The sequence below is a fragment of the Erpetoichthys calabaricus genome, chromosome 18 (genome assembly GCF_900747795.2).
Source record: "Erpetoichthys calabaricus chromosome 18, fErpCal1.3, whole genome shotgun sequence".
NCBI classification, from domain to species: Eukaryota; Metazoa; Chordata; class Cladistia; order Polypteriformes; family Polypteridae; genus Erpetoichthys; species Erpetoichthys calabaricus.
In genome coordinates, this window is record NC_041411.2 from 3,187,850 (window position 1) to 3,203,676 (window position 15,827).

Consider the following 15,827-nt stretch of genomic DNA (forward strand, 5'->3'; position numbering starts at 1 on the left):
GCGATTGGTTGCCGCGCCGGGTTCTCCCGTCATATAACTGGAGTTGCACCGGCTTGGAAGGATGAAATACAACACAGAAAAAGAGAAGAAGGAGAAAAAGAAAGACGAGATCAAGTAAGAGCGCAGTTGTTGGATTCGCGACTCGACTTTAACAGGTAAGGATGCGATGACTGTACTATCCACTGGCCGTTAATAAAATCGAATTTTATAACCTAAATAATTTATACCTCTCGGTTTACTTTGATTTCTACTATAGTATCTTATTAAGCCTATACATCTGTCAATTTACCTGGCAAAATGCTTGAAAATCCATCCATTTTTAAAAACGCCTATCCAAATCAGGGTCGCATGGAAGCTTGAGCCAATCTCTACTAGCGTCGGGCGCAAGGCAGGAACAATCCCTGGACGGAGCGGCACAGCCAGTCCAAAAATTTGGCAAATTCTACAGAACAGCGCTTCGGATGTGTTCTCTGCGTACCTAATTACATTTATCATTAAACTCCTTTTTGAGTCTTATTTTAAACGCAAATGTAAACGCATTAAAAGGGGCACAAAAACCATTTCTGTGCATGTTTTGTAAATTCGATTATTTCAGTAGCCGTCGGAGTGCAACCTGACAGACACAGGCAAAGATGGACGGGATGCGAGACAGTTTTTTTTTTTTTTCGTTTAACAAAATTAATTGTTACTGTATATAGGCACTTTAGTTTCCATTTATGATAATTGTGTTCGGGGTCAAGGGGGCTCATTATACTCCGGCAGATCCAGGGGCAGCGCATAGAGCCAGCTAAGCCAGGACAGGACACCAGTGCGCCACCTGGCCACTCTGGCAGTCATACGGGCCAATGTAGGGTCGCTAGTTAACCCAGGTGTCCGGGTTCAGCAGGGGCATTTAGCTAGACCCCTACCCCAGTTAGGGGTACATGTCACTCCACTTCTCAGCCCGGCGAATGCGGAGTACATTTATAGCGTCATGCAATGTACCAAAAATAAAAGGTTTTCATGAAGTTTTTTTACATTAAATATTTGTAGCCAGCTTCGAGAACAAAGACCGGTCCACATTGGTGCCCCTGAAGCACAGGGTTTTCTTTTAAAGCACCTTGTCTGACTTTTATTAACATCTCTAAATATCTCATTACTGATAAAATTTGTTTGGTTAGTTAAGTAGATTGTGTATGAAAACAGTAATGGGTCATAATATAAATATAAATATTGGCCATTTTATCATATTAAAAATCGGAAAGGGTAAAGGCAGGCACGGTGGCACAGTGGTAGGGAGTAAGGAGAACAAGGTTCGCCGTCCAGGGTCCTACCTGTGTGGAGTTTGAACGATCTCCCCTATCTGCATGGGGACTCGAGTTTCCTCCCGCTGTCCAAAGACATACACTGACACTAAACTGGCCCTAGTGGGTGTCTGGCGTGTGTTTTGTGTTCTCCCTTAGATGGCCTGGCATCATATCCAGGGTCTGTTCCTGCCTTGCACCCTATGCTAGCTGAGATGGGCTACAATTCTACTCCCCCTGGTCTGGATGAGGCAGTTTAGTAAATGCCATGACATGAAGTGGTAAACAGGCTGCTTAGCATCCACAGCAAAGTTGCCCATCAGTCATGACTTGTGCAAAGCACAATAGCAACTCTAAACTGAGCCACTGTGTGCACACGTGTGCCCCGGGATAGGCTGGCACCCTGTACATGGGCACTTTCTGCCTTGCTTTTATTAATTGCCCAATTTTCTGAATCCTCATCTTTTAGTAAAAGCTCCAAAAAAAAAAGGAGGGGTGCCAAGGCACATGAACTCAGGCTGTGCTATTACTCATCTTACATTAATGTCTTTAGGATGTGGGAAGAGAATAAAGCCCCCATGAAAACATTCAAGGACAATGGGAATTAAAAGAAGGTGTTTGCAGCTGGGAGGCCACCCCTACGCCATTACTGTTTTGACTGTGTGTGTTGTCTGCATTATTTGGTGCCAGTCTTGAACATTTCTTTGTTAATCTGTGTCCTTTATGGGATTTCTAGGGTGCCATGAACTGTGACGATAGCCTGCACATCATCTCTCCTTTGAGAGACAGCGTCCCCTTGTCCAAGTTAGCCAAGACCAGAGTGTTCCTCAAGCTGGACAACTCCCAGCCGACGGGCTCATTCAAGATTCGGGGCATTGGGCACCTGTGCAAGACCGTGAGTAACAAATCCTGAAAAGAAGGTCAATGTAATATTAGCATTAGCTGCTGGGCACTCAGTGATGTCTATGCCATGGATGTGTGTGTGTGTGAGAAGTCAAAGGGGGCGAGAAAGGCACATCCAAAAAAAGGGTTTTGATTACTGCATGAGGAGGAGCAGGGATGCCACACCTGTCTGCCATACTTTTTGGGTCATTTGGAATTAGGTACAGGAGGAAGGGGGTACTGTGTCTGCGGGCTTGGAGTGTTGAGGCTGGCACTAGACGATAAGGGTCAAGAGTGGACATTCACATTTTGGGAATGTCCGTTTGGCTCAAAGGAGGTTGGCATGGAGACCACCAATCCTGCCAAAGCTGAAAGGGCCTCGTCTATGGAGAACAAGGCGGCTTGTATGGCCCCTCTTATGCAGCGATAGGCAGACAGTGTTCAGAACAAATTAACAAGGAATAAAATGTTCTCTCTGTTTTTGTGTGTCTTGGCAGTGGGCGACAAGAGGATGCAAACACTTTGTGTGCTCATCAGGTAAGTAAACAACTTGTGCCTACGGGCTGCTCAGATTCTCTTTGTAAGCGGACAAAACCCTTATAAGCACTCTTAAAAACCTATGAGATATAGAGATACACGGTACATACTCACACATACAGGCATACCCTCTTATATACGACAGTGGTGTACAGCATACACACATAAGGAGGCACAATTACAATCTTTTAAAGATATATTAACAAAAGCATGAGGTATACAAAATATACTGTACACTCTGATTGATGTATGAATACTCTATATACCCATATATATATATATATATATATATATATGTATATATATATATATATATATATATATATATATATATATATATAATATGTAAGGTATGTACATCACTAGTATACATTTGCAGAGAGAAATGCCCTTACAATCCTTTAAAGATACACCAACAAATCTATGGCATATGCAGCATATGTATGGTATATGTCATAAGTTGTACCTTGGAAGTTTGATTTTTTTTATTAGTAATTTCCATACCGTCCAAACTTTTATGGAAATCGGTTGTGTAGACGCATCTGTAAAAAAAATCATTGATATACACACACGTATACCACCTCTTACCTTCTACACTAATTCAAGTTTGTGTGTCCCACACCTGCATTTGAAACCAGTGCCCTCGCGTATGTGATTTTGTAAGGAAATTATTTCTAAATTGAGACCTTGTGACCGATTGATGTTCTTGCTCTTTAGCAAATAGTTTGACAACTGACTCTCCTTAGACGAGACGTGCAAAGTCTGTCCGGTCTTTCTTTAAAGTTTATTATGTTTTGGTGTACTTGATGGGTCTATCTTTGCCCACCAGTATACTTGTGACATTTCTCTTTACTTCTTATAGCACCTTTTGCCGAACACTCACCTCAAAATGCAATAGAGGAGCTTCACAGAGTCACCCCAAGCAGCAGATGGCGACGGCTTCATAATGTCTATTAAATAACGAGACTGTGTTTCTATCTCTTAAACAAGGCAGTGAGAACCGATTCTGAGCACTTTGCCATTCAGGTTTAAACCTGTCCAAACCCGTACGACAAATGACGGCACCCTCTGTCGTTTAGTTGATTGCCAGTCACCGTTTCATGCAGTTGTGTTTCCCCTCGTGCGCCGGAATCCGTTTGAAATTTCTAGTAAAATTGAGCAGAACACCAACGGAATCTTTTCAAATGCTTACTGAGGATTACGGGGAAGGCTGCATGTCTCCTGCACGCGTGTTTCTCCTAAATTGAAATTGGTGTGTAAAGAGACACCTTCTGAGTCAATGTATGCAGTAAAGAAGTAAAGAAGAAACCGTCCGAGGTCTTGCAACAGCCGACAGAAACTGATCTGCTCCACGCCTTCGACCAGTGGAAGCCAAGACTGCATCCGTGCGTAACTGCGAATGGGGACAAGTGCTAGAATTGTTGTATAGATAAAAGGGAGTTATTGCGTCAGTCTCGTTATTCAATAGACAGACCTCATATACCAAACTAACACAAAAGTCATAAAGGTCACAGTACCTTAGTGGCCCCTCGCGGTGTCAACGCAGCCAAAACAGGAGGCCACAAACCCCACCACTGATTCACTGAAAGCGCCTGTCCCTCCTGTAATTCAAATTGTGAGATGTGATTACTTTCGAATCGATAAATTACAGACAGAGCGACTTGCCAATTCTGGCCTTGTTCTATTAAAGATCAAAATGCACAGTGATGGGAGTCGGCCTGTGTCCAGCCTCACCTGTTTGGCGTTTCTTCACAGGAGGCAACGCCGGGTTGGCAGCAGCATACTCTGCGAGGAAACTGGGGATACCAGCAACCATCCTTGTTCCCACCAGCACTCCGTCCTTCACCGTTCAACGCCTGAGAGATGAGGGAGCCACAGTTTCTGTAATGGGAGAGGTGAGTCCTGCCTGTTTACTGTCCATCAAGTCCCTCATGGTGTTGACGCTCATGCGCTGTCCACCCAAAGGTTTGGCATAAACCTGTCCACCTGTAAGAAGGTTAACTTGATGCTGGCACTACTTTGCTTTTTGAGCTTTGGTGTCATCAAATGAGTTGCATTTTCACTTCTGCCATTGAGGCCACACAACAGAAAGGCCCATTTCTAAATTCGGTTATTCAAATTCACCCCTCGTCATGATCCAAATCAACTCTAATTTAGATCTTTAAAAATTACCTGTATTGCTACAACACTCAAAGTCATGGTGGGGCTAGGTAAATCAGACATGGGCACAAGGGAGCAATGCCACCAATGCCCTGGTCTTATCGTCATCACCAGCAGTTTCAATCCACTTCTCCTAGGGGGAGCTGCATTGACAACATGGTGAGCTACACCTGACCAGGCCATCAGGCTTCCCCAGCAACATCTTCCAGCTCCTCCTGGGGAATTCCCACACACTCCCATGGTTTTCCAAGCTTTATTATACCATTCAAATGGTAGGGAAAGGGAACTGATTGACTGGCGAAGAGTATGAGGAAAGAAACTTTAATCTGTAGATGATCATCCATTAAACAGGAGAAGAAAAACACCCAGGACACAGATCCAGTAGTGGAGCCAGGCCTGGAATTGGTGTGTACCAGCAAGCACCCAGTCGCCGGGTTAAGCCATCTAGCTAAGTCAGTGGCACAGAGTGCAGGGTGAAGGTCGAGGTACGAGTGCAATGGCCGTTGCGTTAGTCATATCACAATATTAACGCATGCTGTAGAAACACACCTGTGTACAGCACAAATTAAGTGAGGAGCTCACAATACGTAACTGTTATGACTTTCATGTTGTTTTCACATACCAAACCATTTCCACAATTTAATCTAATGTGTATCCAGACTATATTGCGCATAAAGGCAGGAAACAACCTTGGATGGCTCCTCAAATAGGCTTTCTCCAGAAGAGTTACATCATCTATCATGAGCATATTATAGAATAACAAAGTGAAGAATAGCAGGATGTACAGTCTGTCGATGATGGTGGAAGGCGGCTCCTACATCCTGGGATGGTGTGGAATAGCCAGAAGACTAACGCCAATCTAAAGCTAAATGACGTACTAATCTTGTCCTTGTTGGCTTTATTCCGAGTGAAGGGTGAGCTCACTAGCTCCCCAAGTGGCCATAATGTACAAAATGTTATGGAGGTCAGAGGGGAACAGCTTGGCTCATTTGCCTGCATACCTCACAAGGGTCAAAGCTCACTGGCCACATCTCAAATAGAATACCCACAGCACTGTACTTTGATTAGAGGGGATAAACTAAAATGTCCCCCAAAAATAAATCAGATGTGTCTGAAACTTGAACATTCACCGATAGAAACAAGTGCCGTGGTCTAATTTACACGTGTGGGTGCAGAGTTATGGATGTAAACAAAAAAGGACAAGGAGTTACCAAAAATATTATTAGGACTTAATGGTCCACATCGTCGATCAGATAAAGGCACTTACCTGATAAGCCTGCACTTTTGTGTGGTGGTCTTAATACACATGCAGGAACAGGATCTAAAATGAGAAGCAAATCAACCAGATGAATCAGGGCAGGTCTGCATTTGTGGTTCACTTTCTTAATTGTTCACAGATCCTGGATGAGACTATTGAGCATGCCATGAGAATGGCGGAGAACAACCCCGGCTGGGTATACATCCCACCTTTTGATGACCCTCTCATCTGGTGAGTACCTACAAAAGTTTTTTTTGTTTTTAGTGGGTTAAGATATGGCCGTTACAAAACGTGACCACACCAGACAGCCCATCTAAACACATCAGTTATTAAAGCACTGCCAGTTGCTCAGCTTCTCCCCGTGTCTGTGTGGCTTTCCTGCCAATGTCCAAAAAGTCATGCAGGGTAGGTGAACTGGGGATGTTAAATTGGCATTACTGTGTGCTTGCTGTGTGATGAACTGGTGCCCAGACCAGGGTTGGTTCCTGCTTTGTGCCCTATGCCAGCTGGGATTAGGTTTTAATTATTTTTTTTTAGCTTTATTAGATCTAGGCTGAGTGACTTGTTTTTCTCGTCATACACATTTCATTGTATGTTGACCCTGTGTTAACCTATATATGACAAATAAACCTAAACCTAAACCTTCAGCCACCCAAATGACCCTGGTCCAGATTAAGCGGGATAGAAAATAACGTGAGACTTTACCCCTTATCCATGAATGACATTTTTATAACATTTCCATGAATGGAAACTGGTTGAACTGGTTAAATCTGCCTAAAAAGCAATACAATAACTGAAATGAAGTAAATGTGATGTAAATTTTCAATGGTTTACATGTTACCTTTGTAATAGTAATGCGTGTTCAGGGTACAGTCACAGTAGCACTAAAACAAGACATCAGTTACACGTCTAATTCGCATCCAGGACAGTCGCTCAGAATCTGCCTCAACTTCAACTTGTTTGCAGGCCAGACACGCAAGGGAATGCTCGGAATGTTCCTGGCAAACGGGAAGTTTGCACTGGGAGCAAGCGGCCTTTATCTTTCTCTCCTTTGCCCTTGGGCACATGTGACAGCGTCGCTTCTTAGCTACATTTGCTGCATCTCCACGGGGCTGTTTCAGCGACTCCAGTGCTCTCAATGGAACGTTTGACACTGTGTCACTTCCATCATCAATGTCCTCTTTATTTGAGTTGTCTGATGTACCGAAATCCGACAACTCCATTATTTTAGCCAGGGCTTCACTTGCATTGAACTTCTTTGTTGGTCATTCATTGTTCATAAACACATCAACTGGACTTGCTCCTCAACAAACTGTACACCAGCAATGTCTCAGGTAGGACTAAGAAAATCTAAACCAAAGAAAATACAAATTTAAATAGAAAATTCAAATATAAAATGAAGCAAAATGCTCATACAAAAATGGTAACGTTTCCTTAAATGGAGGGGTCTCGGAGACCCCAACTACTTTGTGCTACTGTAGCACTTATTTGCACTAAGCTATTGAGAAGCGGATTTCGGCACATTTTTCAAGACAAAACAAAATGAAAAGTCAGAAAATTTCATGGCTGTCGTATTACCATGAAAGGGAAAGAATTTGAAAATCTGCGACTGGGGGCCTTGGAGACCCCCCCCCCCCCATTCATGGATGAGGGTTACAAACAAAAGGTATCATATGTATGTCATATAGTGCCTTTACTTCTCAAACAGGGATTTCTGTAATCCTTTACTATAGATTTTTCACTTTCATAGTGCAGGGGTCGCCAACTCCGGTCCTGGAGGACCACTGTGGCTGCAGTTTTTCATTCGAACCCTTTTCTGTTTTTGCTGCTAGTTTTCATCGACTTGCTCTTGAAGACTCAGACCCCTTAATTGTTTCTTTTTCCTTAATGAGATACAAAATGAGCCAAAACAACTGGTGTCCATCATAGAATATCTGAAAATAAAGAAAGGTCTCAGGAATGCTGATCTGCTCAGGTCCACAAACAGTGCTCTTAGAAAAGAGAAAATCAACAATTTCAGAAATGTCTGCTAATGCACCACGAGAGCAGCAACAAGCCACGGAATTAAAGGACGGGTTTAAATAACGACAGGACTCGGCACTCTCATTAAGCAGCTGGTTGGAGTTGGAGGCCCTGACTTAGTTGGTCTTCTGTCGGCTCCCTCACTTAACATTTCATTTCTCTTTGGTGCCCTTTAAGGAAAGAAATGAAGCAATTCAGAGGAACAAATCTTAAATAACAAGTCAATTAAAATGAATTCAAAAAGACGTTAATGAGCAGCACAAACAGGGCACTCTTTAAAAAGGGTTAGAATGAAAACCCTCAGCCACGGTGGTCCTCCAGGACAGGAGTTAGCGACCCCTGGTATAGTGCATGTGCAGGAAAAACACAGTGCATAAAATTATCAAAAAATATGGGATCCCTTACATAGACAACTAAGTAAATACAAATAATTTTACTCCAGATCTCCTATATAGCACCTTTCATATCTATTCACTTACGTACTAATCCAACTTTGTATAATTAATCATCACATATACTGTTAATCAAAGTACACTTTTCCTTTCAACAAGGGAGCACTGCTGAAAATATCTGCCAAATTCATAAACAGAAAAGGCTGGGACTTACATTTTTCTTAATTTTGTTCTTCCTCTTTCTGATTTAAAAAGGGAAGGCCACACCACGATTGTCAAAGAACTGAAGGAATTGATGGAGGTCAAGCCAGGGGCCATCATCCTGTCCGTGGGAGGCGGTGGCATGCTCTGCGGGGTCGTGCAGGGCTTAAGAGAAGTCGGCTGGCATGAGGTGCCCATCATCGCCATGGAAACAAAGGGCGCCCACAGTCTCAACGCAGCCGTGCAAGCCGGAGAACTCGTCACTCTGCCCGAGATCACCAGGTAAGTTCAAGTGAGTCAGCAAGCCCTCGGTCAACTCTCCTGCCGTGGGCTCATCCCAAAGTTCACCTTGTTATCAGGCACTTTGCAGCTCGCAGGCGGTCAATATGAGCAGTTCAGCATCTAGCGATGCCACTCGCAGGTGTTGACAACCCCGCTGATTACACAGAGTCATCGAGCTTGGCAGATAAACTTGGGACCATAATGTAATGTCGGGAGCTAGAAAAGATGGCTGAAGTGAAGATGAGCCTTCGCTTAGCCTGGCAATGTGTAGCCCATACAGACTGTGCTTTGTAACCCAGCTGGCCTTGACTTATGACAGTCTGAACACCCTTTCAGTCTCAAATAGCATTTTGTGATAAATAAAAAGCCTACACGTCATGACATATGAAATGTATTCACTAGAGCAACAAAGTCTGGCTTTCTCATATTTGAATGAAGCCGTGCGCTGCTTCTCCATGATGTTTCAGATGGGGTCTGATTGTTGGCTTAAGTGTTTTCCTCCATTCTCTGTCATTTTATGAATTATTATTGGACATGTTTTTGTTGTTTGCTTATTTAGTATTAATGTGTCACATGTATACAGTGCATCCAGAAAGTATTCCCAGCGCTTCATCACTTTTTCCACATTTTGTTATGTTACAGCCTTATTCCAAAATGGATTCAATTCATTTTTTTCCTCAGAATTCTACACACAACACCCCATAATGACAACGTGAAAAAAGTTTACTTGAGGTTTTTGCAAATTTATTAAAAATAAAAAAATTGAGAAAGCACATGTACATAAGTATTCACAGCCTTTGCCATGAAGCTCAAAATTGAGCTCAGGTGCCTCCTGTTTCCCCTGAGCATCCTTGAGATGTTTCTGCAGCTTCATTGGAGTCCACCTGTGGGAAATTCAGTTGATTGGACCTGATTTGGAAAGGCACACACCTGTCTATAGAAGGTCCCACAGTTGACAGTTCATGTCAGAGCACAAACCAAGCATGAAGTCAAAGGAATTGTCTGTAGACCTCCAAGACAGGATTGTCTCGAGGCACAAATCTGGGGAAGGTTACAGAAAAATGTCTGCTGCTTTGAAGGTCCCAATGAGCACAGTGGCCTCCATCATCCATAAGTGGAAGAAGTTCGAAACCACCAGGACTCTTCCTAGAGCTGGCCGGCCATCTAAACTGAGCGATCTGGGGAGAAGGGCCTTAGTCAGGGAGGTGACCAAGAACCCGATGGTCACTCTGTCAGAGCTCGTCTGTGGAGAGAGGAGAACCTTCCAGAAGGACAACCATCTCTGCAGCAATCCACCAATCAGGACTGTATGGTAGAGTGGCCAGACGGAAGCCACTCCTTAGTAAAAAGCACATGGCAGCCCGCCTGGAGTTTGCCAAAAGGCACCTGAAGGACTCTCAGACCATGAGAAAGAAAATTCTCTGGTCTGATGAGACAAAGATTGAACTCTTTGGCGTGAATGCCAGGCATCAAGTTTGGAGGAAACCAGGCACCGCTCATCTGGGGTGACGGTTCATCTTTCAGCAGGACAACGACCCTAAGCACACAACTCTGTGAATGTCCTTGAGTGGCCCAGCCAGAGCCCAGACTTGAATCCGATTGAACATCTCTGGAGAGATCTTAAAATGGCTGTGCATCCAACCTGATGGAGCTTGAGAGGTGCTGCAAAGAGGAATGGGCGAAACTGGCCAAGGATAGGTGTGCCAAGCTGGTGGCATCATATTCAAAAAGACTTGAGGCTGGAATTGCTGCCAAATGGGCATCGACAAAGTATTGAGCAAAGGCTGTGAATACTTATGGACATGGGATTTCTCAGTTTTTTTATTTTTAATAAATTTGCAAAAATCGCAAGTGAACTTTTTTCAAGTTGTCATTATGGGATGTTGTGTGTTGAATTCTGAGGAAACAAATTCATTTAATCCATTTTGGAATAAGGCTGTGACATAACAAAATGTGGAAAAAGTGATGCGCTGGGAATACTTTCTGGATGCACTGTAGATGCTTCTTTGCTCATGGCGGCTACATCATGGCTGTAGGCGTGTTCAGTCTGGCAGGGAATCATTTAAGGGTCACTATTTTAAGTATATTTTGGTTTCAGATTCAGAGTTTATTTTTAATTTTATTTTTTATGGTTTCTCCTTGGCCTCTAAAAATATATTTGTTTCAAGAGTTTAAGGATTCAAAGAATATGGTTGTCATATTAGTTTTTGAATCTGATGCATCTTTAACACTGTTTAAATAGTTCTCTGGCGGTGCCATCTTGTTTCATTATGGGTTCTGCTATCTCGAGCACCCGCAGATGGAGATACATTCACAGGTTGCCCAGTAACGTCTCCTGGAGTGACATCAATTAGCCTGACGACCTATAAGCTTGCAATACTGAGCATTCATCATCCATGTTTATGGAGTGAAAGAAGAGACAAGGGTGACATTAAAGTGTGGGGGACCCTGTTTAAGCATGAAACAAAAAGAGGGAAAAGAAAGTAAAATTGCAGTGAAATCTGTTAATGTTATTTACTGCCTCTCTGTTCAGGATTCTTCAATGTGAAGCTCTGTTGTTCTCTGGTTAGGAATAAATGACAACTTCTGGCAAACTCCTTCTTTAAACAGCCCACGGAGAAGAAGAAGGACCTGCAGGGCCAAATCAGAAGTATAGGCACGTGAGCCTCATCCTTCAGGCTCTGGGCGAAATGAGACTGTTAACAAATCGCACTCCCCCAAACGATGGTTGGCGTCTGTGTCCTTAACTCATTCAGGATGCTGGCGATTTGCTCGCGTTTGATTTTTGTTGGAACATTTAAAGGAATCTCTGGTTTTGATTTCTTTTCTGCCCGTTGTAGTGAGAGAGGTCTGTGGTGGTACGTCTTAATGTCGTCGTGTTCAGGCTCAGATGAATGTAGATGTGTGTGTGTTAGCATTACAGAGCAGCTCCCGAGGTTGATCATGCACTCGCATGCAGTTCAGCCTCACTAGCGCTCAGGGGTCTGTAATCAGCGTGGCTGCATTCCTATCAGCTTAAAAGGTGCCTGAGCAGGATAGTGGAGGAGATCAGACTAACAAGGAGAGTAGGGAGTGGGACCAGCATGGTGGACAGGAGGCAGAATAGTCAGTGGCCCTGCAAGGGAGCGAGAGGAACAGATCTCCAAGTGCAAGTCGCTCACACTGAGCAACGTGGAGGAGTTGGAAGTGATCGAGTAATCCAAGAGGTCCTGCAGATGCCGATGGAGGCAGCAGGAATGAGGGTGTCTGGCTCAGAGCGGGACAGCAGACGTCTAAGGGGGCAGTCAGGATGGGAGCCAGAGAGAGGGGGACAATTTTTTGGTATCTCCACCCGCATGTAAGACCCAAAGTGTGAACTCAGGGAGACGGAAAGAGAGATGTGCTGGGCTGACAGGAGTCGAGGTAACCCAAAGTCTGGAGTTTTATTGTTGGATTTCATGAAATTTATTTATTGCTGATTTTACTCCCACCTAAACAGCACTGATTTTTATCATACATTATTTTATTAAGTATTAAAAACGACTTGCACTTTGTTTGGAATATTTGTCGGTTGAATAAAAGCCCAATTGAACTTTGCACTTTTCTCAGTTCATGACTATCGGTTCTGGATTCAAAAACCCAAAATGGCAGCTGTGGCTACAATGGACTATCATTCCCATCAAGCAAAATTTCCACTATTTAAGGTTTACGACTTTCTTGGTACAATGTTGTGCTTAAGATTCTTGTCTCGCTCATATCCTGGACGGTGTTTACAAAGACTTGCCAGTTTCATTTTTACATTTCATCGCCTGATTCTCTCTCTCTATTCAAAATGACTGCTGCTTGCTCTGTGCAGTCGGTACATTTGGGTTTTCTGGTATTGAGTTTGTTTTTGGGTTTCCTTTTTTAGGTAATCTCTTTTGTCTCACTTTTGCTTTTTTTTGCCTGCCTCGTCTTTTCTGACTCTTTGATTACTTAAATGAATTCTTTACATAAAGAAGATGCGCTAGCTTTTATACTTTAGGTCACAGGTTTATGGTCACTCTTTTACCTATAGGACATTCTTGAGTATTATGAACTTTAAAAGCTGGCCCTGAACCCTGTTTTAGGCTTTTGCACACCAGAAAGCCTGCTATTAGTGTTTGCTGCTAGGCTGCTTGGGGTGAAGCCTGATCTTTAGGACCAGACCTAGCAATGTCCTGGTCTTGTGTTTGTTATTGTGAGGCCTGCTTTTTGCTTCTTTTTGTGTTGCTGAATCACAACATCGTCTTCCTAGCTTCCTATTTTGATCTTGATGCCTGCTTTCTCCCACAGTGTTGCCAAGACTCTGGGAGCTAAACGGGTGGGTGCACAGACACTTAAAGTGGCTAAGGAGCACCCAGTTTTTTCTGAGGTGGTGACAGATCAGGATGCCGTGATGGCCATTGAACGGTTTGTTGGTAAGTATCAAGTAAAATGGGTGCCAAATTGCTTGGCAATTAACAGTAGCTTTCATTACCAAAACCCCCCGTGGCTGAATTTGTGTTTCTGAGCTTTGTTGATTGGTTGATTCAAGTTCTTGTAAAGCCAAGACTTTCATGTCATCTTATCATTCTCTCTCATTCATTCCACAGATGATGAGAAGATTTTAGTGGAACCAGCATGTGGCGCTGCGCTGGCAGCCGTCTACAATAATGTGGTCTATAAGCTGCAGGAAGAAGGCAAGCTGAGTCAGGACTTGTCATCAGTCGTCATTGTGGTGTGTGGGGGCAACAACATCACCCTGGGTCAACTGCAGAGACTGAAGGAGCAGCTGGGGCTTCCCAACACCATAGCCGCCTAACTCACAAAACGGACATTGTGTGTGGCCATAGCGGAAAGAATTCAGGAGAACCAAATCTAAAATTACAATTCACACCAAATACAAGATATTGGGTAAAAACTAAAAGAAACTTAGTGACCCAAGGAAACTGTAAGACGCCATAGTGGCCGAGGTTTGTTAAAATAAATGCTGGAATTCAGAGTCGTGAGCAAAATACGGCAAGACACTGTGTCATCATGCACTTCGCAGAGTACACCTTTACTGTAACAACACGGTGTTCAAGAACTGCAGAATTCTACTCAAACAGGAAGCACACACAAATATTTGTAACCAATCAATTTGCCCGTTACCTTTTCTGATGAACATCAACATGTAACACACATACAGTATATCCTTAAAAGCTCTGCAAGCAAATCTAATTGACCAAGAATTAAGCAAAAACTTGGAACTAACAGATAAAAATTACATAAATTTTAAATTATGAATGCAAAAGAGAAATTGGCCTCTACCTACTTCCTTTGCTTCTTTAAAAGAGATTCCTGTAATTGTGGAGTCTGTCCCAAGGTAGAACATTTGTAATACAGAATAATAACACATCATAACGAGAATGTGATGTCTGTAGTGGAGGACAGTTAGTCGATTCATTGAGAGAGAGTACTTTCTATTTTAACCCATCAACTTTAGTCATTCAGTTCAGTTTCAAATTGTTGCTTTCTCTGTATTTTTTTTTTTTTTTTAACCGGATGTGGTGTTTGCAGAAGTATTGCATACATTTAAACCATTCTATAAAGGCCCTACCCCACAAGGGAAGGTCCAACTGGCTCATTGGGATGGACCATCAGCACCACCCTTCTATGCAAAGATATAACTAAAATAAATGATAAATCTCAATGTACTTAAACCCATCTTGCTATCGTGAGGTGGATTATACATCAATGTATAGAAAAAAAAAATACCAGCAAGCAACCTCGTTATAATTTCACAGGTGGTAAGAATTCATTATGCGCAGACTGTACCACAGGAACCACATTCCAAGCTGCCCACATCATTCCAAAAGTCTTCCATCGATTGTTTGCGGTAAGCGACATCATCCCATTCAATGCCTGAACCTTTCGGCCGTTTTTTAAATGCACTTGGGTAATAAAAGGTTGGATAAACATTCTAGGAAATAGTCACTTACCCGCCATCCCTTCCCTACTCAGGTAGGACTCAAGATACCCAAAAAATGATAATCTGACCAATTCAAATTTACAGTTTTCGAGGTGTAATTTACAAAATGTACCAGAAATTGCCTGAGGTTTTATTTTTATGTATTTAAAAAAAAATTATATGTTCAACTTAGTGAAGCCTACTTTCTTAGCTTGGTGATAAAGGGAAATGTGCTCATGACGAAGGACACCGTTACAAATGGCTACTGACCTTGCAAACACAGTGGTGTCTCCTGGCCAGTCGACTGGAGTTTGACTTATTTGTTCTTTTTGTGTATATAAAGTTTTGTAAAGTAGCCTGTTAATTTATAGCTGTTGGCAAATTAAATGTTGATCTTCATGTTATTATGTTAAAGAGGTTCCATTGAAATTTAAAATACTTTGTTATTAAAGGATAAATAAAAACTACGCTTTTTTTTCTCTAGATCTGTCATGATTGTGGGTTTCCTTACTATGTGATCAATTTTTGACCATGTCTACACGTGTTTATTTTGTCAATCTGACTTTGCATTACGTTTATCATTACCGATTTTCATGACCCTTGTTGTCATGTTTCATAAGAACGTAAGAAACGTGACAAACGAGATGAGACCATTCGGTCCACCAAGCCTGTTTGTTTTGCTCACAGCTAACTGAAATGCTATTTTTGCCCATCAAGCTACACTCAAAGTGACAAAGTGAGAACATCTTTTCAGAAAGGGGAGGAAATTTATTTAAAATAAAGTCACAAACTGAAATCTCTCATTTAAAGAAGTTGTTTGACCCTTTCCTTGTGGTCAGGTGTCATCCTATCTGCTTTAATTCTCCTTGAGATGTTTCTAG

At 42.6% G+C, this 15,827-nt stretch overlaps 1 protein-coding gene across 1 annotated transcript; it reads left to right on the forward strand.

Moving 5' to 3' along the window:
- The first annotated feature begins 41 nt into the window (after nt 1-41).
- On the forward strand, nt 42-15,429 carry LOC114668649 (L-serine dehydratase/L-threonine deaminase-like). Its single transcript, XM_028824522.2, has 8 exons — nt 42-155; nt 2,020-2,178; nt 2,663-2,702; nt 4,458-4,597; nt 6,260-6,351; nt 8,790-9,017; nt 13,311-13,435; nt 13,610-15,429. Exons 2-8 carry the CDS (start codon nt 2,026-2,028, stop codon nt 13,816-13,818), a joined length of 987 nt encoding a protein of 328 aa, XP_028680355.1. The 5' UTR covers nt 42-155; nt 2,020-2,025; the 3' UTR covers nt 13,819-15,429.
- Nucleotides 15,430-15,827: the final 398 nt, after the last annotated feature.